Here is a 26034-nt window from a genome sequence, read left to right as displayed (position 1 = left end):
TTCGGTATTTTATGAAATTGAAACAGAGCATAGCAGATGGTTTTAGTCATAAAATGAATGGCTTTCAGACTTAATTATACGTTTTAAGTGATAACGACAATGAGTTTTATCTCTTGGCTACGGTTGGTTTTCTGATTCTCAATTCATTTTCCCTCTTGGAAACAACTTTTACTCATTTGCTTCCTGTTTTAATTGTATCACTGCAATGAGTGGACACAGCTCAGCCAATCTAGCATAAGGCATACTAGTAAAATCAAACCATTCTTCCCTCCCGCCCGCTCTGAATCCAGTGTTTCTAGCTCAGGGGCTTTCTTCTTGGTTCAAATCTGCATGATTCTCCATCTGAAAGATCCATATGTGAATTTATACCATGTGAATATCTATTGACACTAACATTTTTTTGAATCTACTTAATTTTTAGGCATATTTCACAGCTGTGTGGTATAGGCCCAACAAAAGACATTTTGGCGAAATCTAGAATAGAACAGAGAGGGATCCTTTATGAATTCCAACACTTAGGTGTGGTTTTGATTCACTCTGATTCAAACGTGACTACTGTTTGAAATTCCAAGTCCAGAGTCCCATGTTGCCATGTATAAATCTGTGCTTTCGATGTGTGTGGTTTGGATTGTGATGTGGGCCTAGTAAAATACCTTACACAGAGGAGATGTGTAATCAATCATCATATTTCATATGATTGATTGAAAGGGATTGTTTTGTGGCCTAAGGGGTATGAGAGAACACTGTACCATATCCTTCCCCCAAAGTCTTGCTTCTTACAGGGACATCAGCCTATTCCATTACTAAAGAGCCTGTTAATATTTAAGTTGATTTAAAAAAAAAAAAAGCCATGGAATGACAGTCCTTCCTTGGTATACATGGGGCGGGGTGGGGGTGTTCTAGGACCTCTGAGTATATCGAAATCCTACGTATTCAGGTCCTGCAGAACCCACGCATAGGAGAAGTCTGCCCTCTGAATAATTGGGTTTTGCATACCGGGAATACTATTTTCAGTCTGTGTTTGGTTGAAAAAAATCCTCATATAAGTGGACCTGCACAGTTCAAACTCTGTTGTTCAAAGATCAGCTGTATTTTTTTTTCATCATTTATTTATTTTGAGACAGGGTTCACTCCGTCGCCCAGGCTGGAGTGCAGTGGCCACGCTCACAGCTCACTGCAGCCTTGATCTCCCAGGCTAAAGCAATCCTCCCGCCCCAGCCTCCCAAGTAGCTGGAACCACAGGCGTGTGCCACCACACCTGGCTAATTTTTGTATTTTTTGTAGAGACAGGGTTTCACCATGTTGCCCAGGCTGGTTTCAAACTCCTGGGCTCAAGTGATCCGCCTCCCTCGACCTCCCAAAGTGCTAGGAGTGCAGGAGTGAAACACCATGAGTGGCCCGGTCAACTGTATTTTAAAATGTTTGGATTAGAAAAAAAAATTTGATAAATTTTTAACTTTTTATCTAATCTTAAAGTATTAGTTATCTTCCCATTATGCAAAACCAGGTGGACTACATTGTTATATTTCTGAAGAACAGGAATTATCCCTGGTGCCAGTGCTAATGGATTTTTAAAAATTAATCCATAAAGATTTAGACTTGTATGTACAATGTATCCTGAAATCTTAATACCTCATCTTTTTAATTAAAACAGGAAATAGGGAAGGAAACAAACATTTTTGAATGTCTTCTGTGTTGCTAGACCTATTTCAGGCATTCCACAAGCATTACAAGTATTACTTATTTAATCATAACACCCTCTGTAAACAGTCCCTTCTTCAGCCATTTTACAGTTGAAGAAACTGAGGCTTAGAGAGATTTAATAATTCATCTGGGGTTCACAAGTGATAGACCTTAGATTCAAACTATGCCCTTTCTACTGTGCTGTCAGCGCGCCATGAGCACCCGCCTAGATTTGCATGTCTCTGATGAAAAATGTAATTAACACACTCTCTCTCCCAATCCTTTCTGGTTTCATTAGCTCATTGACTGTGAGGTGTATTCGTTGCGGACTGTCAATATAGAGGACACATGGAGGGTGGAAATGGATGGAAGGAAAGGGTGGCAAAAGCCAGAACCCCTTTGTTGAACCTAATCTTTTAGGAGAATTTAAAGCACTCACATTCAGAAAAAAATAACTCTTGGATTTATGTTTAGGAACTAGGTTGTTAACCTTTGGGAGTCAATGTATGGGTCATGACTTAAAGTCATATTAAAGAAGAAATAATATGTTGTTAATTACCTTAAAACACGTTTTGTTTTATTTCAGTTACGATATCAGAAGTGCTTGGTAGCCAGGCCGCCTTCTCAGAAAGTTCGACCACCTCCACCGCCAGCAGACTCAGTGACCAGAAGAGTCACAACCAATGTAAAACGAGGGGTCTTATCCCTCATTGACACTTTGAAACAGAAACGCCCTGTCACCGAAACGCCATAGCTGCACATGCGAAAGGACTCGGCTGCTTACCTGAAGATTGACTAGCTACACTAAAGAAAATGAACTCCGCCATCTGACCTTCCATCCAGTTGCTGATGCTTTGTCTTCAGAGAATTTACCCTTAACCAAGCAGTGTTAGACAAGCATGTTCTCTCGTCTTGCCACCATCATGTGATATGAAAAGAAGCATGAATAATTTTTTTTTGCTGTAAGTTACATCATGCGCAGTGGAAGGTCTTTTTCTTATTGTAAATATTGTGAACATTACTTAACTTCACACACACAGAGAAGAATGTGGCCACACCCCTCCTAGTGAACTAACGTCCTTGGAATGAATGATGCGTGAGTTGGTTTCACTGTCTTCTTGGCTGGACCTGTCACAAGCAACCTTTAAGTCCTACAGCACTTTGCCCTGTTTTCAACATTGGAGTAGGCACTGCATAGCAGATACCATTGAATTGCTGTAAAAATAGGATGGCGAGTTTGTGTTTTAATTTTTCATAAAATTGAACCTGTTGGTTGACAAAATTGGCTGTTGGCATCAGTATAGAAACCAACTGGCAGCTTTCCCTGACAAGCTCTTTGACACATGGACACCATTTCATGTCTACAGCTGTTTGTGGGATGTTGGAAAAAAGTGAAACTTCAAAATTGATGAAAAACTAAATTTGAGGAATTAAAATCGAACAAAACATAGCCTTTCTTTTTCAGATGGTTTTCAAACTGATTATTTTTAAGAGATTAATAAAATCATAATGCATTTTGAGTGGGACATATTTCAAACTTCTGCCTTATATTGTACGGTGCAGCTAGAGAATTATAGTTCACTATGGCCATTCTCTACATAAACATTAAGATGAAATACTCATCAGCCTTTCATCCTTAGTTTGAGAATTAGCTGATATGCAATTTGAAGTTGAGGAAATATCATTGATATTTCTATCATGCACGATTATTTTAGATTTCTACCACCATGTTATTTTTGCTAGTCCATGTGCTAGAGGTAAACGTTCTGCTGGAGTTCTGCATCCAGCTCTATCCCCCTCTGATGCTTTTTGCCCAGAAAGCTGTCTGTCCATCATGTATTGTCCATGGCAACAAATTACATTAGGTTGAACCTTTCCTTGAATTTATGTATTTAATATTAGAATTTGTTAGACTCAACTAGATATATTTTTAAAATTTATATTTTTTCCATTTTACTTTGAAGATCTGAAATTTTCATATCATATCCGAGCAAAGTCTACATAGGAATAATGGACTATTTAACAAGTTTCCCAAAAATAGCATTTTCCTGCTCCTTTTTATGTAGATGAGAAACTTAGCTGTAAAGACATACAAATTTAGACTCTTGTTGACATTGTTGTTTTAAAAGGAAGTTGCTAAGGCGATCAATCTCAATATTAGTCTTGTTTACTTCTTTTTAATGTCAAAATTAACATTTACAACATCCAAATATAAAAGTAATGCTTTATGTTTATACACTGCTATGTACTTGTCAAAATGGTTTCCACATTCTTATCACATCTGAGCCTTACCAGGTAGAGAAGGTACTAAATACACTTTAGAAGTAAAAATACGAAGTACCAAGAGGCTAAACCCACTGGCCTAAGATCTCACCAAAGTTCATGAAAGAACCAGGACTAGGACCCACGGCTGCTGAAGCCCGTTCTTGCTGTGTTATGCTGCCTCCATATCCGTCAGGAAGAGCCTTTCCAGAATGACTCTGGGCATATACTAAGAAGAGCAGGTATGGAAAGATCTATTGTCAGGCAATCTTAGAATTCCCTATACGAGTGGGAGAAAGATGTCCAAATTCCTTATGCAGTGGTATTAATGATGGTGCCATTGCCCTAAGTCCAGGACTGTTTTCCTACAGAGTGCCTCAAAAGTGTTGTAGAGGGCAGGATTCTACATTCACAGCCTGTTCCATCTACGAGATTTTCCAGATGCTACTTGTAGCAGGGACATTCCTAACTCGTGGTACTTAGCCACCAGAGATCATGATGGAATGAGTGGGTGGCGTTTCTACCTGCCATTCCCCCAGAATTCATGAGGGGTGGGGGGCAGGGGGACTGGAATTGTCTTAGCACCCTAATGTTATGACACAACTAGGCTACTTTAGAAACGCAATCTTTTTCACCAATTTATATACTACTGATCTGAAGTAACCGGTGCCATCATAAGAAATTACTGCATTAAGAAAATCCTTGCTGTGCCCTTTGAAAAGCTGTTCAGAAATCATTTACAGTGATCTTTCATCTTGATCTCTGTAGTGAAACATTTTAGTGTGATAAATTTCAAAATTCTAAACAAATTACCCACTTTTATATTGGAAATCTCTATCAGAACCCCCTCTTCATTTTTTAAGGCATACATTTGCTTGTTTCCGAGACAAGAATTCTGAGCTAGCTTTAAGTAGCAAACTGATTTATATATGCAATTATAGGATGCATTAAGATGAATGATAGCCTTTACATATTGAAAACTTTGCAGACGTTTTGTTTTGAAAATGGCTTTGTATAGTAAATGCAAATTAATTTTGTAAAATTATGTTAAATATGTTCAGACACTTTCTGCCATGGCCAAAAAGTATGTATGAAAGTATGTGTGTATTTGTCTGTGAAAGGATGCCAATGTTTTACCTGGTATCTTAGTGACACTTCAGTTATCTATGCATTCTTTAGATCTGTGATTCGGTAAACAGGCAGCCATGTTCACGATGCCTTGTATGTCTTACCATATTTTTAATTAACCTGTTAAATACAGCTTAAAATATTTTTATTTTATTTATTCTATTTTTACTGAAATATACTGCATTATTGTGTTAATGTATTATCTTTGCTGGATATTATCTCCCAGTGTATCCAGATCTAAGTAATCTCAGTGAACTATACATTGCCTAAAAAGTGGTTTTGTAATGATTTGTAGTCACATTTCTATTGGGATATGTAGAAGAAAAGGCAAAATGCTTAAAGTTCCTTTTATTTTTTAAAAGCAGCTAGATAGACACAGACTTGCCACCTCATACATCTGCTCCTTGGCAACATCAAGGGGAACAACTAGCCAACATGCCTATGGCTAAAAACTTTCCTTTGCAGACTAAAGCACTGCCTGGTGCTTCGTTTTTCTACCCTTCACAACATGTGTGATTTCATCTAAGAGATATATACATGTCCACATGCCGTTTGTTTCCACCTGGATGTAAGATCACTCATAGCTAATTAGGACCATTGTTTTTTGTTCATCTGTCTTGTTGCATGAAGGGACATTAGACCCATTTCCATTAAAATAAGTTCTTGGTGATAAACTGTGGCACTGCTACTTCTTTTTAAATCCAGTTTATGATTTCAAGATGGACACTTGTAAGATGACTCGACACAAGGCCATTGCCTGGAAGCCCCAGAGCTTTCCTCCGTTTGTTTGGCCCGTTCATGTCCCAGGCATTGCAACACAAACTCAAGATCTCACCACAACATGACAAGCATTTTCCTAACTGATATTAGCACAATTTAACTAATAAGCCCCTTCGCTGTCTAGTTGGCCAGGCTTAACCTAATACACATCTAACGTGTGCCACACGGCCAGTAGAAAGTTTAACTTCAGCTTCAGGGCAAAGATACCCACTCATACCGTGTCAACGCGAGCAGTAGTTCCTGGCCTCCAGAGCAGCTTGCTTCCCCTGAAAGAACGCTTTCTTTTCCTTTATGCCCTTTTCCTGTTGACCACTTTTACACATTTAAATGTAATTTGTTGTGAGAATAAATTTAGCTGCATAAAACGTTTGGCTCATTTATCTGATATCTTAGTCACATGTACAAGGAATAGAAATAGAAACTCAGTGTCTCTAGTTATTTTTAAATTATTCTTACCTCAAACTTAGAAATCACTTGAGTAATGGAGCATTTTGCTTTGATTAGTTACTACGTATTCCTGCCTGGTAAGAACTAGGAAGTAACTTTAAATTTTGAGTAATCACCCTGTACTTATTTGGTGATCAGGAAGGCCAGGTGGCCTTCCAGACATAGAAGCCTATTTAGTCACCAACTGGAGTCTTTTGTAAGTGGTCTTTCTAGGATTGTGATATTTCAGCACAAAGAAGTTTATCACTTCCTTGAAGAACCTGACATCAAAGAATAAAGAATAGAGGTGTACACACACTAAATCCAGAATGAAAGGTAACTAGACAAATCAGCTGAATCTGATTTAGCTTCACTGTTAGGCGCCGGAAGGCAGATAAATAGAATTTAAAGTATGTCCCCGCTTTTTGTTCATCTTGCACTTCCGCAGTGGTTTCTCTCTAGGCAGTAACAAAGAATAAAATTTCATTACGGTTTCAGGCATTATATGGTGGTAAATAATTTCAGATTAAAAATATAAGTTTGCTATTGGAGTACCTGAATACTAGTAATTTCAGTATTTAGAATTTGGCAGCACTTTTATCTAAAGTCCAAGAATGTAAAATGCCAAATGAAATATGTCAGTGTAATCAGTATTCTCCTTCATTAGAATTCCCTCATACTGCCTTTTTTTTTTTTTCTTCAGACAGAGTCTTACTCTGTCGCCCAGGCTGGAGTGCAGGGGTGTAATTTTGGCTCACCACAACCTCCACCTCCCGAGTTCAAGCAATTCTGGTGCCTCAGCCTCCTGAGTAGCTGGGATTACAGGCATGCAACGCCACGCCCGGACAATTTGTATATTTTTAGTAGAGACAGGGTTTCACCACGTTGGCCAGGCTGGTCTCGAACTCCTGACCTCAGGTGATCCGCCCGCCCCAGCCTCCCAAAGTATGTGAGCCACCACATCCGGGCTCATATTGTATTTATCCAAAGTTCTTTTCCCTTTTCACTCTACCAAAGTATTTAAATAATTGATCCTGTCCTTCATAGAAGATTATCAAAGAAGAAAACTGCAGTGTAATTAATGAATCGTTTAATTAATTCAGAATCTTCATATACTTCTAAAGAGAAAAATAATTTAGTGCCAAATGCATGTTAGGAGATAATCAATGTAAGTGGCAACAAACTGTGACTTCAATCACATGCTACTGTAGAGATCAGAAAATTATCCTAAACTATTCCATAACAATGAGACTTAACATCACAGAAAATACACTTGAAAATAAAAATCTCAGACCAGCTACTTCTGGACAATGGAATACTTTTCAGTCTGGTATGGGGGGAGGGCCCGAAAAGGATAAGGGATTCTTATGATAGACAATGGGATTCTTTACTGAACAATGTTAAATTAAGCTGCACCGCCTTCCTTGAGGCATGGACTACCCTAACCAGATAGAAATCTGGGTGGGATAAGAGGATGAGCCACACGCTATAATTTTAGGGCAAGGAGATAGATGATAGTGTTTGATTTTCAAAATCAGCAAAATAAGCTGAGCATTTTATATCGTTCTGTACAAGAGTGATAACATGAAGAATTCTTTAGGGATTTAAAATACAATAAGCCTGGTTCAAGTATAAAAAGTCTTGTTTCCTTTCTTCATTGACACTTTTTTTTTTTTTTTTTTTTTGAGGCAAGGTCTCACTGTTTCTCAGGCTGGAGTGCAGTGGGGCAATCTTGGCTCACTGCAACCTGCACCTCCTGGACTCAAGAGATCCTCATACCTCAGCCTCCTGAGTAGCTGGGACTACAGGCGTGTCCCACCACACCCAGCTAATTTTTGTATTTTTTGTAGAGATGGGGTTTTGGGGTTTCGCCATGTTGTCCAGGCTGGTCTGGAACTCCGTTGCTCAAGTGGTCTGCCCACCTCAGCCTCCCAAACTGCTGAGATTACAGATGTGAGCCACTGCACCCAGCCCACTGACACGTTTTACTCATAAATGTAAATCTAAGCTAAAATAAAAATTATTACTGCTATAATACAATTACCATTCTCTTTTCTCACTTCAAGTAAGAAAGTAAAAATAGAATATCAGAGCTGACATAGACCTAAATATTCATCTTGAAGAAGATAATATTCTAAAAATCATGCCACCTGAATTGAGCATTTAGGAATTTACATAACATTTCTATACAACTGAATTGCAAAAATAAAACTTTAAATTCAAACTTTATGAATATGTCTATGAATGTTTTTAAACAATAAGATATATAGTTGTATCTTATTCTATTTAATGACAATTTCTGTTGCCATGATGAAAAATCAATAGACCCAGAAATGATAATCATACCAATTCTTGGTAGGCAATTGAGAATACATTCAAGATGAATCAACATTTAATATAATTAACATAGTGCTACAACATATTTTAATTGTGCATCAGAAATTATTTACCAAAGTTTGATTCCTGTATGCTATTTGAAATGACTTGTAGATTTTGTTGTACTGCCTGATCTTAGAATCAGAAATTTGTGGGTTTCAACAATAGGTATCACTTGCATTCAACGGTTTTGCCTCTTCTTCAGGATTACTAATATTTAGATGGAAATTTGCTCACAGTCTTTTATAACAGTGCTTGACATAGAGGAAGGGAGAGATGATTGTGTCCAGTCTGCTCAGGATCCTGGAAGCTCCCCCAGTGAGAGACACCTCACTGTAAAAGGACCTCTGAGCTACACACACCTGGCACTTGGGAACTTCCTGCGCATCCTACTTAAACTCAACTTCAGTCACGTTACAAAAACTCATGTCATTCCCTATTCAAAGAACAGCTTGATATTTAAGAAAAAATCACCCTTGATCGTGACTGAGAAAGTCACGACTACAACCGCGTGGATGCTGAAGAGCAGTCAGCTGGCGGGAGAGGCCGGGATCGTCTGCCTGTTTGGCTTTCTAATGAGCTACCTGCTGAAGGGAGGCAGTGTTTCCTTCCCTGCAGGAGAAGCTTGGCAGCTTTAAGTCCAGCCTGAAAGTTCACAGGAGTGAGGTAAGTTCTGACTGCTGATACTGAGTCTCTAACTGGATCCTCTTAGGGCAGCACTGATGGGCTGACGTCTCTGAATTCTGCTTTCCTGACTCCTACATTGTTTCTGACTTGTCTGAATTCTCTGAAAGTAATACCACACTTGGAAGATCCCTAGGTGACCGGAAGAATGCATATCTTGTGTAGAGATGTAGAACCTTCAGAGAAACAGTAGACTTTGAAAAAAAATCAACTGCCCTTTGGCCCCTATAAAAAACACAAGACAATCAAAGCCACCGCCGACGAGGCCTGAGTAGGGAGGAAGGTGTGTCATCTTTAGGCTTTTCCCCTTTTCTGGATAGTGAGGGTGTGGGAAGGCAGGTGGGCACAAGTGCCTTGGGTGCAACCCAACGACAGTACAAATGTTGAGTTGGCATCCGAGATCTGATCCCTTGGGGACCTGAAAATGGCATAAAGACTGGAGGCAGAACAATCTCGACGGGTTTCAGAGCAACCATTCTGTCTTCTGGCCGAGGTCTTATGAAGTGTGTCTGCCATTCATGCGGTCTGGAGGGACAAGTGTTCTTCATAAATGTAGGCACTGCAGGATGCGGGGCCAGCTTCTTGAGTTTTCTGGTCTGTGAGGAAGCCCCCACTTGAGCAGTATTTTTCTGGGGAAGAGGTGGTTTTGTTACAGTCTCTGATAGATTAGCACTGGCTTTAGTTTCTCGATTCAGGAACTCAGCAATTTTCATTTGGATGCCATTATCAGTAGTGGCACCTGTTGTCAATGATGTTTTTGATTTTTTCTTCTTCTTCTCTCGTTTTGATGATTTACCCAACTCAATCCCATCCAGTAGACCCTTGGCTGCAGCTCGGGCCAAAACATCTTTCACAGACACTGTCTCAGAAGGGTCCCGCTGCAATTAAAGAAGCACTTACTAAATGTGGGAGTTAGCTATTATTGTGTCTCCTGCAAATATTTATCAATGTATCAGTAAAAATAAAAAGACTCTATTATACTAAAAGAAATAAGAAATAGTTTTTAGGCCTTAGTCCCCAATCTCATAAGCCTCAGCAAATGCCTTTAAAAAAAAAAATTAAACTTCCCCATTTATGAACCTGACACATCTGATAGAAAAAAAGAATCACACAGATTTTTTTTTTTTTTTTTTTTTTTTTTTGAGATGGAGTCTCGCTTTGTTGCCCAGGCTGGTGCGATCTCAGCTCACTGCAACCTCCATCTCCCAAGTTCAAGCAGTTCTCCTGCCTCAGGCTTCTGAGTAGCTGGGATTATAGGCATGTGCCACCGCGCCCAGCTGATTTTTGTATTTTAGTAGAGATGGAGTGAACCATATTGGCCAGGCTGGTCTCAAACTCCTGACCTCAGGTGATCCACCCACCTCAGCCTCCCAAAGTGCTGGGATTACAGGCGTGAGCCCCCACGCCTGGCTGCTTATTTCTTACATATGAGGGAAGATGCACTAGATGTTGACAAAATGCTTGGGGAGGTGGGGGTGGCGGCCAGGCAGAAGAGGAACACTCAGGGGAAGTATAAAGAACAGGGCTGGCCGGGTGCGGTGGCTCACACCTGTAACCCCAGCACTTTGGGAGGCTGAGGTGGGTGGATCACGAAGTCAGGAGTTCAAGACCAGCCTGGCCAAGATGGTGAAACCCTGTCTCTATTAAAAATACAAAAATTAGCCGGACGTGGTGGCAGGCGTCTCTAATCCCAGCTACTTGGTTGAGGCTGAGTCAGAGAATTGCTTGAACCTGGGAGGCAGAGGTTGCAGTGAGCCGAGATCACGCCACTGCACTCCAGCCTGGGCTACAGAGCAAGACTCCGTCTCAAAAAAAAAAAAAAAAAAAGAACAGGGCTTATTTGCCTGCCCTTCAGCTGTTTATGAAATGCAAACACATCTTTACAGAATGTGCACAGTTCCTGGCTTCCTCTTATGAGGCTTTGTAGTTTATTTATTCCAAAGTATGACATGGATTAGGATTTTTTTCCTTACCTCCCTTGTTAAAATAGAAAGAAAACAACCATTGGTAATTTCAGATGGTTCCATTCTGAAAAATGTATCGGTACACAATTGAATTTCCTTTAAGGAGCACAGTGGAAGAACAGGAGGACTAAGCCTGCAGCAAACAGGAACAAGCATTCAGCAGTTAGAATGGCTTCTTTGCCAAGAGAGGAAGAAAGTAAATTACAGCTACATTTTTTTCTAGTATACTTTACCAATCGTTTAAACAGAAATTCCAATCAAGAACACAATTCTGAAGCAGCCTTTCCCTAAATACTATTATAAGTTAAAAGCTCTAATATTTTATATTAGTTCATAATTTATTATAAATCCCAGATTCTCCATCTTTAACCAACTATGCCAAGAATAACAAATGTTTAACAAACTAAAAAGTCACCTTCCCGAAGTCACTAATATGTTAGTAAAAGGTTTCCATATCAAAGCAGGTAAATATGTACATTAATCACAAAGTTATCCAAAATGTCCTATATTTCTACCATTTTCAAAATACAAAGGAGAAAACATTTTCTTTTGGTTACTTTTTGCACAATTACAATATAAAAATATAGCCTATCACTTTAATTACATTATTCTTCCCAGTCACTTTTTGAGGATTAATAGATGAGTTACATAGTATTCAAGAAAGTACATAACAAAGACTTTGTGTCAGAAAAATCTCAAATCATGAATAGATTTAAAATGAGAATTTTGGTTTTTATGTTTAATATGAATTTATCATTTCTTAGTAAGTAGTTCATTCATGAATAATAAATGATTCTATTTCCAGGCTTATATTATTAAAATATATTTAATAAGTTAAAGCAATTAAACACTATTCCACATGAATTAAACTATCAGGAAATCTTTTATTAATCATTGTGTCCTGGCCAGGTGCCGTGGCTCACGCCTGTAATCCCAGCACTTTGGGAGGCCGAGGCAGGCAAATCACTTGGGGCCAGGAGTTCGAGACCAGCCTGGCCAAGATGGTGAAACCCTGTCTCTACTAAAAATACAGAAGTTCGGCCAGGTGTGGTGGGTCACACCTGTAATCCCAGCACTTTGGGATGCTGACGCAGGTGGATGGGTCACCTGAGGTCAGGAGTTTGAGACCAGCCTAGCCAACATAGTGAAACCCCGTCTCTGCTAAAAATGAAAAAATTAGCTGGGTGTGGTGGCAGAGTTCTGTAACCCCAGCTACTCGGGAGGCTGAGGCAAGAGAATTGCATGAACCTGGGAGGTTCAAGCCAAGATTGCACCATTGCACGCCGGCCTGGGCAACAAGAGTGAAATTCTGGCTCAAAAAAATAAAAATTAGCCAGGCATGGTGGCAGGCGCCTTTAATCTCAGCTACTTGGGAGTCTGAGGCAGGAGAATCACTTGAACCCAGGAGGTGGTGGTTGCAGTTAGCTGAGATCACACCACTGTACTCCAGCCTGGGTGACAGAGCAAGACTCCATCTCAAAATAATAATAATAATAATAATAATAATAATAATAATAATAATAGTGTCCATGCGACGCAGCTACAAGCCGAAGAGCACCAAGGACAGCCAGCAACCACCACAAGCTGGGAGAGCGCAGGGGACAGGCCTCTCCAGCACAGGCCCCAGGAGGAATGCACCCGGCCAGCACCTTGCCAATGCCTTGGTTTAGGACTCCCAGCCTCCGGAACTATGAGAGAATAAATGTCTGTTATTATAAGCCACCAAGTTTGGAGGAATTTCCTTCAGAAGCCCAGGAAACTAACACACATGACAAATGGGATTTTGCAGATGTAGGACAGGTCCCACGTTAGTCACCCCCAAGATAGGGATATTATCTGGGTAGATCTGACCTAATCACATGACCTTTGAAATCGGGGTCTAGAGGTCAGACATGGAAGAAGTCGAGATTCAAAACACAAGATGCTATGACGGCTACTGCAGGTGCACAGATTGGGGAGCTCGGGACAAGGAATGAAAGTGGCCTCTAGGAGTGGAGAGCAGTCAAGTGACAGCAGCAAGGAGACAAGGACCTCAGTCCCGCAAACACAAGCGTGGGTTTGGAAGTAGACTGTTCCCAGAGCCTCCAGAGACTTCAGCCTAGCTCATATCCTGAGCAGAGAACCCGGCTGCGCCAGGCCAGACATATCTGACTTCTGTGAGCTAAGTAATAGATGTTTTTAGCCACTAAGTTTGAGGCAATTTCTTAAACAGAAAACGAACACACAACGGCTCACCCTAGGTGAGGAAGCAGTGCCAGGCTGCAGATGGCAAGCAGTGGAAGAAGGAACAAGACAGAGAAGTGAGCTCGCTGCCATGGATAACACTATTAAGGCTGGAAAACCCGCCAGAAGGCTATGTTGAGAGGAGGGTCCCAAAAGTACACCCACTATCAAGCAGCAAGGAATGGCCTGGTGAGAGAGGCATCACAGCACTGAGAGGTTTGGCAGTGGTTTTCCTCTGCAGGCCAGGGCTGACGGTAGGGGATGCAGTGACACAACTGGGCTCACTGACAGCAATGAAAATAATAAGATCCTGAAACAATAGAGACCAGGTGAGCAAATTAACGATCAGAAGCCAGGCATGTGCAGATACTGATGATCATAATGAATACTAAGACCAGAGAAGCATGCACTCTGGTGTGTGCACACTAAGACCTCTCATGCACTGCTCACCTTCCTGCCCTCTACTCTTACTAGGTAACAGAAAATCAAAACACAGAACACAACCTACACCTCAAGCTCAAAGACTGTTCACTATTACAAAAGACGAAATGTAATTCACTACCATGTTAAAATATCAGATGAGAAATAACATCTGATCATATCATTAAATGCTGCAAAGGCTTTTCATAAAACTAGGCATCCATTAGTGATTTTTTTTTTTTTTTTTTTTGAGACGGAGTCTTGCTCTGTCACCCAGGCTGGAGTGCAACGGCGTGATCTTGGCTCATTGCAACCTCCGCCTCCCAGGTTCAAACAATTCTCCTGCCTCAGCCTCCCGAGTAGCTGGGATTACAGGCGCCTGACACCACACCCGGCTAATTTTTGTATTTTTAGTAGAGACGGGGTCTCGCCATGTTGGCCAGGCTGGTCTCGAACTCCTGACCTTAGGTGATCCGCCCACCTCAGCCTCCCAAAGTGCTGAGATTACAGGCGTGAGCCACCGCGCCTGACCCCATTAGTGATTTTGAAAACCTCTTATTGTGCTATTGGCTTAAGTATAGACATATAAATCAATGGATAGAATGAGAATAGAATGAGAGTCCAGAAATAAGCCCATGCATCTATGATTAGTGGGTTTTCTATTTTCTTTCTTTTTGTTTTAGACAGGCTTTTGCTCTGTCTCCCAATCACAGCTCACTACAGCCTTGACCTCCTGAGTAGCTGGGACTACAGGTAGTCACCACCACACGTGGCTGATTTTTTGTGGAGATGGGGTCTCTCTATGTTGCCCAGGCTGGGATTAACTGATTTTCAACAAGGGTGCCAAGACCATTCAATAGGAGAGAATCATCTTTTCTACAAATGTTGCTGGGAGAACTGGATGGCCACATGCAAAGAAGGAATTTGGACTCCTAACTTAACAAAAATTAGCAGTGATTGTTGTACAACTTCATGAATGTATTAATATTTTAAGGCACTGAATTGTACACTTTAAAATGGTGAATTGCATAGTATGTGAATTACATCTCAAAAAGCTTATTAAAATAGGAATAGTTACCTATACTTAATGTATATCTATAACATAATATAAACACACACATCCATGTAGTTGATATTCAGCTAGTACATGCTGGTGTGGCTGTATCAGCAGTAAAAATATCAAAATTTCTGGGCTTATTCCTATTTGCTGCCCCAGCTCTCCAAGTGTCCCTCCAGACCATCACATAATTAAAAGGGACCAAGAGGTTACACCTAGCTCATCAAGGGACCTCCAGAACCCTAATTCATCCCTTTAATTGGATATTTTAGGACTTAGAAGTGGCAAGATATAGAAGGAAATTGTTAACCATTTCATTATGCATCTTTGGATTGTGGGTGGGGTTTATGTAACAAAAAATAATAAAAAATTTGAGAAGAAACCCACTTAAAACCATAGTAGTTATAGCATTGTCATATTCGTATAGAAATAGCCAAACATCAATGGAATAGAATTATAGATCCACACAGAAGTATAACGGGCTTAAAGCATATTTTTAAAAGATGGCATTTTAAATCAATGGGGAACGGGGCCCAAGGAAAGATTATTTGGGGAAAAAATAAACCTTGATCCATACTTGACTCTTTTATCAAAATAAACAGCAGAAAACTCAATTATTTAAATATAAAAAAGATGAAATTATAAAAGTACTATAAGAAAACTGATCAAAGCATTCATAAGCTAGGAATTCACATAACACAAAATGTAGAATCCATAAGGAAAGCATTGATACAAATGTCTACACAGAAATTGCTGTAAAGCAATTACTTTTTCTTTTCTTTTCTTTTTTTGTTTTGTTTGTTTTTTTGAGACAGAGTCTCACTCTGTCACCCAAGCTGGAGTGCAGTGATGCGATCTTGGCTCACTACAGCCTTGACCTCTTGGGCTCAAGCAATCCTCCCACCTCAGCCTCCCGAATAGCTGGGACTACAGGAGTGCACCACCACACATGGCTAATTTTTGTATTTTTCTGTAGAGATGGGGTTTCACCACATTGCCCAGACTAGTCTCGAAAACCTGAGCTCAAATGACCCACCCACCTCAATCTCCCAAAGTGCTAGGATTACAGGTGTGAGCCACCATGCTCAACCTATAAAGCAAATGTTCAATTCAAGTTTTTATTTAAAAATAAAAGATAAACAATCTGAAAAATATCTGTAATTCATATGAAAACAGCAACTCTTCCTAATATATAATAAGACATGTGAAAAGAAGAAAAAGAATAATCCAGTTGAAAACGGTGGGAAAGTACATGAACATGCAATTTATAAAAAAAAATAACAACTATAACAATTTTAAATTATGGAACATTTATTATATGCCAGATACTGCTCGTGTGTTAATATATTCAATCTCCACAAGGATCTAATGATGTAGGTAGTATCATTAACTGTATTTCACAGCCACCTTTTACAGCCACCTCGCCATCCACAATACCCTTCTCCCACTTAACAAAAAAGGTATAACTGTCACTACCTTGTTATAGTCCATTGTCCTGGGATATTAACATCTCCAGGATGCTAACAAAGGGACAACTCAAGAATGCGGCCCTCTTCTCCCATGGTAATGCAAGAGTTTAGGTAAGAAATCTTTAAGAGGGTATCAAACTCAGCAAACCTTCCTTCCTTCTCCCTTCCTCCCTCCCTCCCTTCCTTCCTCCCTCCCTTTCTCCCTTCCTCTCCTCCTACACTCACTTCTTCCCTCCCTCCCTTTCCCTTCCTTATTTCTATATATCTATCTTAGAATTCAAATTTAAAGAAAATCACAAGATAATATTAATGACTATTTGAATTAAAGAATAAAGTCAGACTTTTTCTGACAAGGTAAATTTGGTTTTGACAATGAGAACAAGTTATGTAAAATAGGTAACAAATTTAGCATTTTCCCATAAATCAAATAAGATACATAAATCTGCAGGTCCAAACATTTAACAGAAATATATTTAAAACACATATGTAATATAATATTCCAGAAAGAACATATTTTGCAGCTATTTCAACTTATGATGAAAATGTTAGACAGTAAGTCTAAAATAAAGAACAAGATAGATAGTTATTCAAAAATGTTTAGGGGCTGGGCACGGTGGCTCATGCCTGTAATCCAAGCACTCTGAGATGCCAAGGCAGGTGGATCACTTGAGGTCAAGAGTTCAAGACCAGCCTGGCCAACATGGTGAAGCTCCATCTCTATTAAAAATATAAAAATTAGCCAGGTGTAGTGCTGCATGTCTGTAATCCCAGCTACTTGGGAGGCTGAGGCAAGAGAACTGCTTGAACCCGGGAGGTGGAGGTTGCAGTGAGCTGAGATCGTGCTACTGCACTCTAGCCTGGGCAACAGAGCAAGACTCTGACTCAAAAAAAAAAAAAAAAAAAAAAGTTTAAGGATTATTTGAGCAAAAATGTTTGACAACCACTGCTCTAGAATCCCTACTTTTAACCACTCCACAGTACACTGACCACTCAGTAAACAGGAGGCATGCTCAACCTCAGTAATAGAGAAATGAAAATACAATCAGTAACGAGATCTCATGTTTTCACCCTACAAGTGAGTAAAGATTTTAAGTCTGATGAAGCTCAGCATTTCTGAAGCTGTGGGAAAACAGGTTTATAAGAGTGAATGTGTTGGTAGTAATTTGACAATATCGATTAAATCTTAAAATATGCACATTCTATGGTGGTGGAAAAATCTAGAAGACTATAAATCAAATTGTTAAGAACAATTATATATAAGAGGATGCCATTTGGAAAAAGGCTTTCGTTTTAAGTTAGTACTTCTGTAATGTGAAATTTTTACAATAGGGGACCAAAAAAATTACAGATTTGCAAATTTTATCATGACAGCTGAAATCCAAAATGAGCTGAATATTTCTGGGATATTAAAAAGAAATATAAGCAACAGGTAGATGATGAGATTAAATGACATGTAATACTGCTTTCAACTCTAAATTCTACCACTTTGGGGTACTAAGAAGTGATTCTTGGTATAATTCCCTAGGTAATGCATAATTTCTTTTGGCAGCATCCCCAACAAGTAGTTATAAACGTCTTCAATATATACTCTCCAATTTGAGCTCAAATCTCAAACTAATATAGAATTATGGATTCTGTCTTTATATTACTTGTGTCTTTTATGCTACAGATTAATCATTAATCATGGCTTGCCTGAAATAAAATCAATATTCCTCCACGGTTGCCATATCATATTCTTTTTTTTTTTTTTTTTTAACACACAGGGTTTCACCATGTTGCCCAGGCTGGTCTTGAACACCTGAGGTAAAGGTATGTGCCCACCTTGGCCTCCCAAAGTGCTGGGATTACAGGTGTGAGCCACCGCACCAGGCTAGCCATCATTTCTTATAAATATTATTCCTAGCAAATCAAGAGGCACACATTTCACATTCACCAATTTGGTTGCATACCTTCAATAATATCCTTTGCCACTGGATGATGATTTAGCTAATGCTATGTTGACGAGCTCTCAGAACATGAAGTTGGCTCTTAGCTACCAAAAGGAGCTACTAAATAAGGAAAGTCAGCAAGAAAGAAAATAGAGATGTGATTAATATGCCCACTTGTGAAATGGGCGAAGGAAAAATATCAGGTTAAAAGGAGGGAGCAGACAACATGCATATTAAGAATTAGAGGAGCCAGGCGTGGTGTCTTTCGCCTGTAATCCCAGCAATTTGGGAGGCTGAGGCAGGCAGATCACTTGAGGCCAGCAGTTTGAGACCAGTCTGGGCAACGTAGTGAAACCCCATCTGTACTAAAAATAAAAAAATTAGCTGGGCGTGGTGGTGTGCGCCTGTAATCCCAGCTACTTGGGAGGCTGAGGCATGAGAATCACTTGAACCCAGGAGGCGGAGGTGGCAGTGAGCAGAGATTGCATGACTGCACTCCAGCCTGGGCGACAGAGCGAGACTCCATCTCAAAAAAAAAAAAAAAAAAAAAAAAATTAGAAGAGAAGTTCAAAACAGGAGAAATAAGTAAAAACTCAAAGTGAGGTCTAAAATAAACGTATTCATTGTCACAATCTTAAAGAACTAATTACTGTCATCTATTCCTGAGATCTACTCCTTATCTTGATGTCCACAGTTCACACTGTAGTGTTAATGCTCTTACTCTCTACCCTTAGTTTATTGCAGCATTTTCTCCAGAAGCTATTATAGTTCTCCGGGTTATATCCTGGTGGGTACCAAAGGCTAACAGGCCTTAAGAAATAAATGTGTACTCTTTCAGATAATAAACCAAATTTTCTATTTTCTAAGAATATTTTATATACTTTTTAATTCTACTGAGGAATGCATGTATCTAAAATGGGGATAAGAAATTTGGACCCATTTATCCAGAAACCAATCAAGTCAAAGCCAAAATGCCTTTAGCTTTAACAATAACAAAAACATAGATGTCCATGACAGGTGTTAAAAACAAACAAAAAAATAACAAAAATAAAAGAGTCTTTTGATGTATAAGAAAATACTCATGCCAAGCTGTTGAAAAAGGTTCTATAGGGCCAGGCGCGGTGGCTCACACCTGTAATCCCAGCACTTTGGGAGGCCAAGGCAGGTGGATTACCTGAGGTCAGGAGTTTGAGAGCAGCGTGGTCAACATGGTAAAACCCCCATCTCTACTAAAAATACAAAAATTAGCCCGGCATGGTGGCACGTGCCTGTAATCCCAGCCACTTGGGAGGCTGAGGCAGGAGAATTGCTTGAACCTGGGAGGCGGAGTTTGCGGTGAATCGAGATGGTGCCACTGCACTCCAGCCTGGATGACAGAGCAAGATTCCATCTTAAAAAGAAAAAAAGAAAAAGAAAAAGCCCTATGGAATCTACGTTAAATTTGTAAGAAGTCAGGCAATTTTATCATACTAAAGTATAATTTTAAAAAGTAGAATGTCTTTATATAACTTAGAAAATATTTTTCATTTTAAAAAATATTTGAGTTGTTTAGAAGAATCCTTCCTTTTCTTACCTATAAGGTTGTCCTTTATTCCCAAGGTCTTGAAATTCCAGTGCTTTCTTAACAACAGCTTCATTTTCTTCTGGACAAACTGAACATGTGCAGTAAACAACTGCTTGAGCTTTAGTAACTATATTAGAAGAAGATGCATGACTGTAACAACTCTATTAACAATCCTATACAAATGTGCTATGTTTCCAAACATCTATTTGATACTAATACCACATGGTTTTGATGAGAATAATTTCCCCAGATGCTTGAATGGCTCCCTTTTAAAGTAAAAGCTTGTCTTAGTAATTTAGTCCGTGGCCAGTAAGTAAAGTCACTCTAACTGGATTGTATGGAAATTGAAAATTCAACAAAAAATGAGGCCAACTTAGTTATAAACACAAAGAAATAAATACTACAGGTTGCCATGAACTTGATACTTCTGCCCATTCTTCTACAAGCGATATTGCCTAAATAGTTTAAAGGACTCTAGAAACAGACCGACTTAGAGGTGAATCCCAGTTCTGTCACTTACTGCTGTATGAACCTGGGCAAATTACTTAAAGTCTTAAATTTTTCATCTGTAAAATGAGGTAGTACTACCACTTGCAATTCACTCATTGATTCATACTTATTGAGCACCTACCACCTGCCAGACAGGCACTGTTCTAGGCTTTGGGATACAACAACACAAACAAAAATCCATGCCCCTGTGGAGCTAACTTTCTAGTAGAGGGGAAAGACAATAGGACAGAGATAAATAGGAAAACTATATAATACTATTAGGTGATCAATGCTATGGAGAAAAGCAGAGCAGGGGTGAGGGATAGACAGTTCCAGGAGAAATAGTGTGAAATAGGGCAGTGAGAGAAAGCATTGTTGAGATGGCAAACTGTGGGTAGACTAGATGGAGATGGAACCAGCCACAGAGCTATTTAGGGAAAAGCATTCTAAGGTAAAGAAACAGCCAGTGTAAAGGCCTGAAGTCAACATGGTGCTGGTATGTTCCAGGAAAGTGAAGGGGCCGGTTTGATCAGAGCAGAGGGAATGAAGACAGAATAGTAAGTCGAAGTCAGAAAGCATGGTCTGAGCCCCAGATAGTACAGGGACTTGTGGGACACCGGAAGGGCTTAGGTTTTTACTCAGGTTATGATGGGTTTTAACAAGATCACTCCAATTGCTGTGTTAAGAATAGAGTACAGAGGGCAGGGGCAGAGGCTGGTAGAGAAATTAGGAGGTCATTACAGTAATGCAAGTGTGAGGTGATGGTGGTTTGGACACCGTGGTAGTGGTGGAGGTAGCTGGATATATTCTGGATATAAGTTGAATGTAGAACCTACCTCATACACTGACAGACTGGCTGTGGGTATGAAAGAGAAATCATGGATAATGCTAACGTTTTTAGCCTAAGTGAGTGGAAGGCTACAACTATCATTAACTGAAATGGCAGTACTGTGAGAGGAACAGGTATGGCAGGAGGAAGATCAGAGCTTCCATCTTAGACATGTTAGCTTTGGGATGACTATGAGTCCCTAAGTGGAGATGTCAAGAAGGCAGCTGGAAATACAAGCTTAGAGTTTCGAGAGGAAGTTTAGACTGGAAATATAGATTTGGGAGTCACACAGAGGTGTTTAAAACCGTGGGACTGGATACAATCACCAAGGGATAAGTACAGGCAGAGAAAAAAGATACAAGGCATGGACTGTGGCACACTCCCATGTTAAACAGGGTGTTGAGACAGAGAGGACCCAGTAAGGGACACAGAGAAGGGGAGGCCAGAGAAGGCCTGGAAGGTGGTGCCCTGGAAGACAAGTGATGGAAGTGTGTGAAGGGAGAGGAAGCAACCACTTCTGTCAACTGCCACAGATAGACCAAGGTAGACGAGGGCTGGTAACTGACACAACAGCATGGGGATCACTGGCGATCTTCACAGGACCATTTCAGTTTAGTGGCAGGAGTGAACGTGTGATGGTAATAGCTCAAAAAAGGAGAGGAAAGACTGAGGAAACACTGTTCCTAGGGGAAAGGCAAGTTACGGAATTTTTTACAAAGGGGGAGGACATTCAAAGAAGTTAAAATATAGGGAATTTTTGTTGATGAGGAACTATAAATTCTAACAAGCACAGAGTGAGAGATGTGGACAAAGGGATATGAAGAAAGTTATGGAGACCAGAGTATAGGAGATGAGGAATGACCTGGAGTCGGGGCCTCTTGAGTTAATTGTCATTAATAGGTATAAAGCATATAAGGAGACATGTTTCTTATAATTTGATTTGTTTGATTTTTTTAAGAGATGGGGTCTTGCTCTGTTGCCCAGGCTGGAGTGCAGTGAGGTGATTACGGCTCACTGCAGCCTCCAACTCCTGCGCTCAAGCAATCCTCCCACTTCAGCCTCCTGAGTAGCCTGCATGCCCCCATGCCTAGATAACTTTTTTTATTTTTTGTAGAGGCAGCATCTCACTATATTGTCCAGGTTGGTCTCAAACTCCTGGCCTCAAGTGATCCTACCATGTTGGCCTCCCAAAGCACTGAGATTTCAGACATGAGCCACCATGCCCAGCCCACTTATTTATTTATTTATTTAGAGACCGAATCTCACTCTGTCACCCAGGCTGGAGTGCAGTGGTGCAATCTCAGCTCACTATAACAAGTGATTCTCATATCTCAGCCTCCCAAGTAGCTGGGACTACAGGCATGCGCCAACACGCCTGGCTAATTTTTGTATTTTTAGTAGAGATGGGGTTTCACCATGTTGTCCAAGCTGGCCTCAAGTGATCCACCAGGTTTAGCCTCCCAAAGTGCTGGGATTACAGGCACGAGCCACCGAGCCTGGCCCCCACTTATGATTTTAAAGTAGAGAATAGTGGCAAGGCTGTGAGTCTTAGAGGGTAAGGGAATTAGGGGTGCCCGAGCCCCCTTGTTGCTCTGGTCAAAGATAGCATGGAAACTAAGGAAGAACATTTGGTGATTATTAAATAAAATAATACATATGAAGTAAGTAGCAGGTGCCTGGCACATAATAAGTAAACAATAAGTGCTCAAATATTTAAAAATTATTTTCACAACTAACAAGGACAGAGCACAGTTACCTTTTGGTATTTTTAATTTTTATTTGTTTTTACTCTAATCCCATGACAGATTACATAATTATCTTTTACGTGGTTGACTTCAAATCGGGCTTTTAGTCAGTTCTATCAAAATTTGGAGTCAAACCCCTGATTACACACTTAACTACCTAAGATAGCATTCTCTTACGAGAAAATTAAATACAACTTGTTTTGACTTACAGTATGTCTTCCAGTAACATAAACTGTCATAATCTCAAGAGTTGCCAAATTTCAGTTTATTTGGCATCATAAAAGAGCTTATGTCATTAAAATCCCTTTGCTTCTTAGATTCTTTCTGAAGCTTTTTTAAGCTTCAAATATCCAGTTAAAATTTATTTAAAATGCTTCAAGTAAAAGGCTTATTATTTACCAAATTCCTGATCTTCCAATCAACTTATTTCCTAGATCATATCCATATCATGTTCAAATGAATATTTAGTAGCAATATGAACTAAAAGAAAAGGCCTCCTCTGTGCTTTCTATTTACTTATTTATTTTTTGCTTTTACTCTTGGCAAGCTGTGACCTCTGTGATTCCTATAGGCCTTATTTCTACCTCATGTGTGTTTATATATTTACTGAATGATCTATACCCATAGATCTATACCGATAATATAGATGGGGTCGATGCCCATATCCATTTATCTTTAAGCCTTTGCAGGTCAGGATTTGCTAACACTGATACACCTTACATACAGCTTACTACCTGACCCAAAGTGAGCACTTTATAAATATATACGGAATTAATAAAAGCTTATTAATTTCTCAGAGACATCTAGATTTCTGTGTGCATATGTGGAAAGGCAGTGGTACTCAAAATCTAAATGAAGTGATTAAAGCAATGATATAAATCACTCAAAGTGCTGCCTTGTTACTCAAACTTCAAATCAAGAGATCTAGGCATCTAGGCTTTCTCTGCGATTGCACCTCTCTGTCCTCTACTTAGCACTAAGAGAAATAAGAGTTTGACTAAAATTTGGACTGTAGAAGAGTTGTTAGGGTTAGGCACAATGACAACAGAAAAATTATATCGAGTAAGAAATCTAAGAGAAGAAACAGGAAAGCTGAAACTACAATTATAAATATACATAATTATTCCACTTCAGCACTACAAAATTGGTAAATTATGCTTGCTAACCTGTTTAAAATTATAGTAAAGCATATATTCTAAAAACTGAGATTAAATTGGTAAAGATAAATATTTTGTTATTTGAAGGCAGTAAGACTGAATGTTCTGGAAAATGTGCTCATGGCTCATACTTCATTGCTTGATTATAATAGATCATGAAAAACTAATATTTCTAAAATGTACACCGTATTTTAACAAGATGGTGCCTATGACAACCTTACATTTCATTGCATGTGTGAGCTGTTCATACTGCTGTTGAGCAAGAACGTGAAGTTTGTCCACAGATATGCCTCCTTGAGAGTGATCTTTAAGGAATTCTGTATCTGAATTTTAAAAAGAAACGCTTTTAAATATATCACCATTAAAAACTTTTTACATATTGTTATAATCATAAAATTTTTCAATCATTTTGCCTACCAATAAAAGTGTTTCATGGAAAATATCTATTAAAACTAAATAGATATTAAAATGTTGACTTAAAAATTAGAACAATAAAGTTAATTCTGTTTCATTTTAATATTGCTTTTCAAAAAGAATATTGAAAATATTTAATATTGTTTTTCTCCAAGTTGCTATGAGATAGTCATCCAAGTAGTCACATAAGTCATTTAGACACAGAAGAGAAAATGCCATCAGTCTCGAGACTAATACTGGAAAGAGAAAATAAAATTTCTTTTCCAAAATAAAAACGAATGGGCTATAGTCAGATCTGGGAACACACAAGGATATAGTTTAAAATACTAACTTTCCAAAAGAAATCTTGGAAGAAAATATTCAGAAAAGCAAATGTTATGTCTTTATGAAATAATGTCTTACCTTTTTTAATTTTTGAAAAATAACTTAAATATATGTATTGACAATATTAATGAAGATATACTGAATGCTACTCCTTTATGTAGATTATTTTAACAACCCCTTGAAGAATTACTAGCCCTTTTAACATTGAGATAATTGTTTAAACATACATTAAACAACTTGTCTAAGATTATATAGCTACTAAGTGGACAGCCAGGATTCTAACTCAGAAATCTAACCAGAGGGCCCAAATTTTTAAACTCTGTATTACACTGCCTCTCTAGAACGCGCTAGAGTATGACAGCCAATTATTTATACCATGTATGTGGCTGTTGCCCATTCCAGTAATATCACTAAAGGTTAATTAAACTCCATTTCTTCCCAATTTAGTTTTACATTTCATGAGGTGTTTTTTGTTTTTTGTTATTGTTGTTGTTGCTGTTTTTTTTGAGACAGGATCTCACTCTGTCATCCAGGCTGGAGTGCAGTGGCACCATCTCGGCTCACTGCAACCTCTGCCTCCTGGGTTCAAGCCATTCTCATGCCTCAGCCTCCTGAATAGCTGGGACTACAGGTGTTCACCACGATGCCCAGCTAATTTTTGTATTTTTAGTAGAGACTGGGTTTCACTATGTTGGTCAGGCTGGTCTCAAACTCCTGGCCTCAACTGATCTACCCACCTCAGCCTCCCAAAGTGGTGGGATTACAGGTGTGAGCCACTGTGCCTGGCCTACATTTCACATTTTTTTTCTCTGCTCTAAAACTATCCATTACTTGTTAAAGGACTATTACAAATTATTATACTCTAAAGTCATATCATCTGTTTCTTTAATTCTATCTTAAAATAATTCCAAGTCGTTAGCAAGGGCCAACTTCATATATTCGTCAATGGTTCTAATATTTTTCAATGTTAAAATGTTTTTAAAACTAATTCCTTATTGTTCCATTCTACCTTGTATCTAAGTTTAATAAAATAATCTTTTGGATTCACCCCTACTAAGTTTCTGGTTAACGTTCCACATTCCCACCACAGTCACTAGGTCAGCAGCTCCTTA

General features: G+C 39.2%; 2 protein-coding genes across 29 annotated transcripts in view; one reads left to right on the top strand and one right to left on the bottom strand.

The window, feature by feature from the left end:
- Nucleotides 1–6218, top strand: part of APBB2 (amyloid beta precursor protein binding family B member 2) — a 405899-nt gene extending 399681 nt beyond the window's left edge. For all 25 annotated transcript variants that reach the window (XM_055246442.2, XM_063619806.1, XM_063619800.1 and 22 more), the window contains one exon: nucleotides 2270–6218. In XM_055246442.2, coding sequence (XP_055102417.1) covers nucleotides 2270–2437 — 168 coding nt within the window. In that variant the 3' untranslated portion in view covers nucleotides 2438–6218. The remainder of the gene's footprint in view (nucleotides 1–2269) is intronic.
- A 2431-nt stretch (nucleotides 6219–8649) lies between these two features.
- NSUN7 (NOP2/Sun RNA methyltransferase family member 7) overlaps nucleotides 8650–26034 on the bottom strand; it is a 48329-nt gene continuing 30944 nt past the window's right edge. For 2 of the 4 annotated variants that reach the window (XM_055246448.2, XM_055246450.2), the window contains 3 exons: nucleotides 19974–20091; nucleotides 11313–11436; nucleotides 8730–10217 (listed from right to left, as the gene is read on the bottom strand). In XM_055246448.2, coding sequence (XP_055102423.1) covers nucleotides 9585–10217; nucleotides 11313–11436; nucleotides 19974–20091 — 875 coding nt within the window. In that variant the 3' untranslated portion in view covers nucleotides 8730–9584. Of the gene's footprint in view, nucleotides 10218–11312; nucleotides 11437–19973; nucleotides 20092–24405; nucleotides 24508–26034 lie in introns of all 4 variants that reach the window. The other 2 variants (XM_055246447.2, XM_055246451.2) reach the window with 2 other exon arrangements.

The sequence above is a fragment of the Symphalangus syndactylus genome, chromosome 16 (genome assembly GCF_028878055.3).
Source record: "Symphalangus syndactylus isolate Jambi chromosome 16, NHGRI_mSymSyn1-v2.1_pri, whole genome shotgun sequence".
Classification (NCBI taxonomy): domain Eukaryota; kingdom Metazoa; phylum Chordata; class Mammalia; order Primates; family Hylobatidae; genus Symphalangus; species Symphalangus syndactylus.
This window is presented reverse-complemented; position numbering and strand designations above follow the sequence as displayed.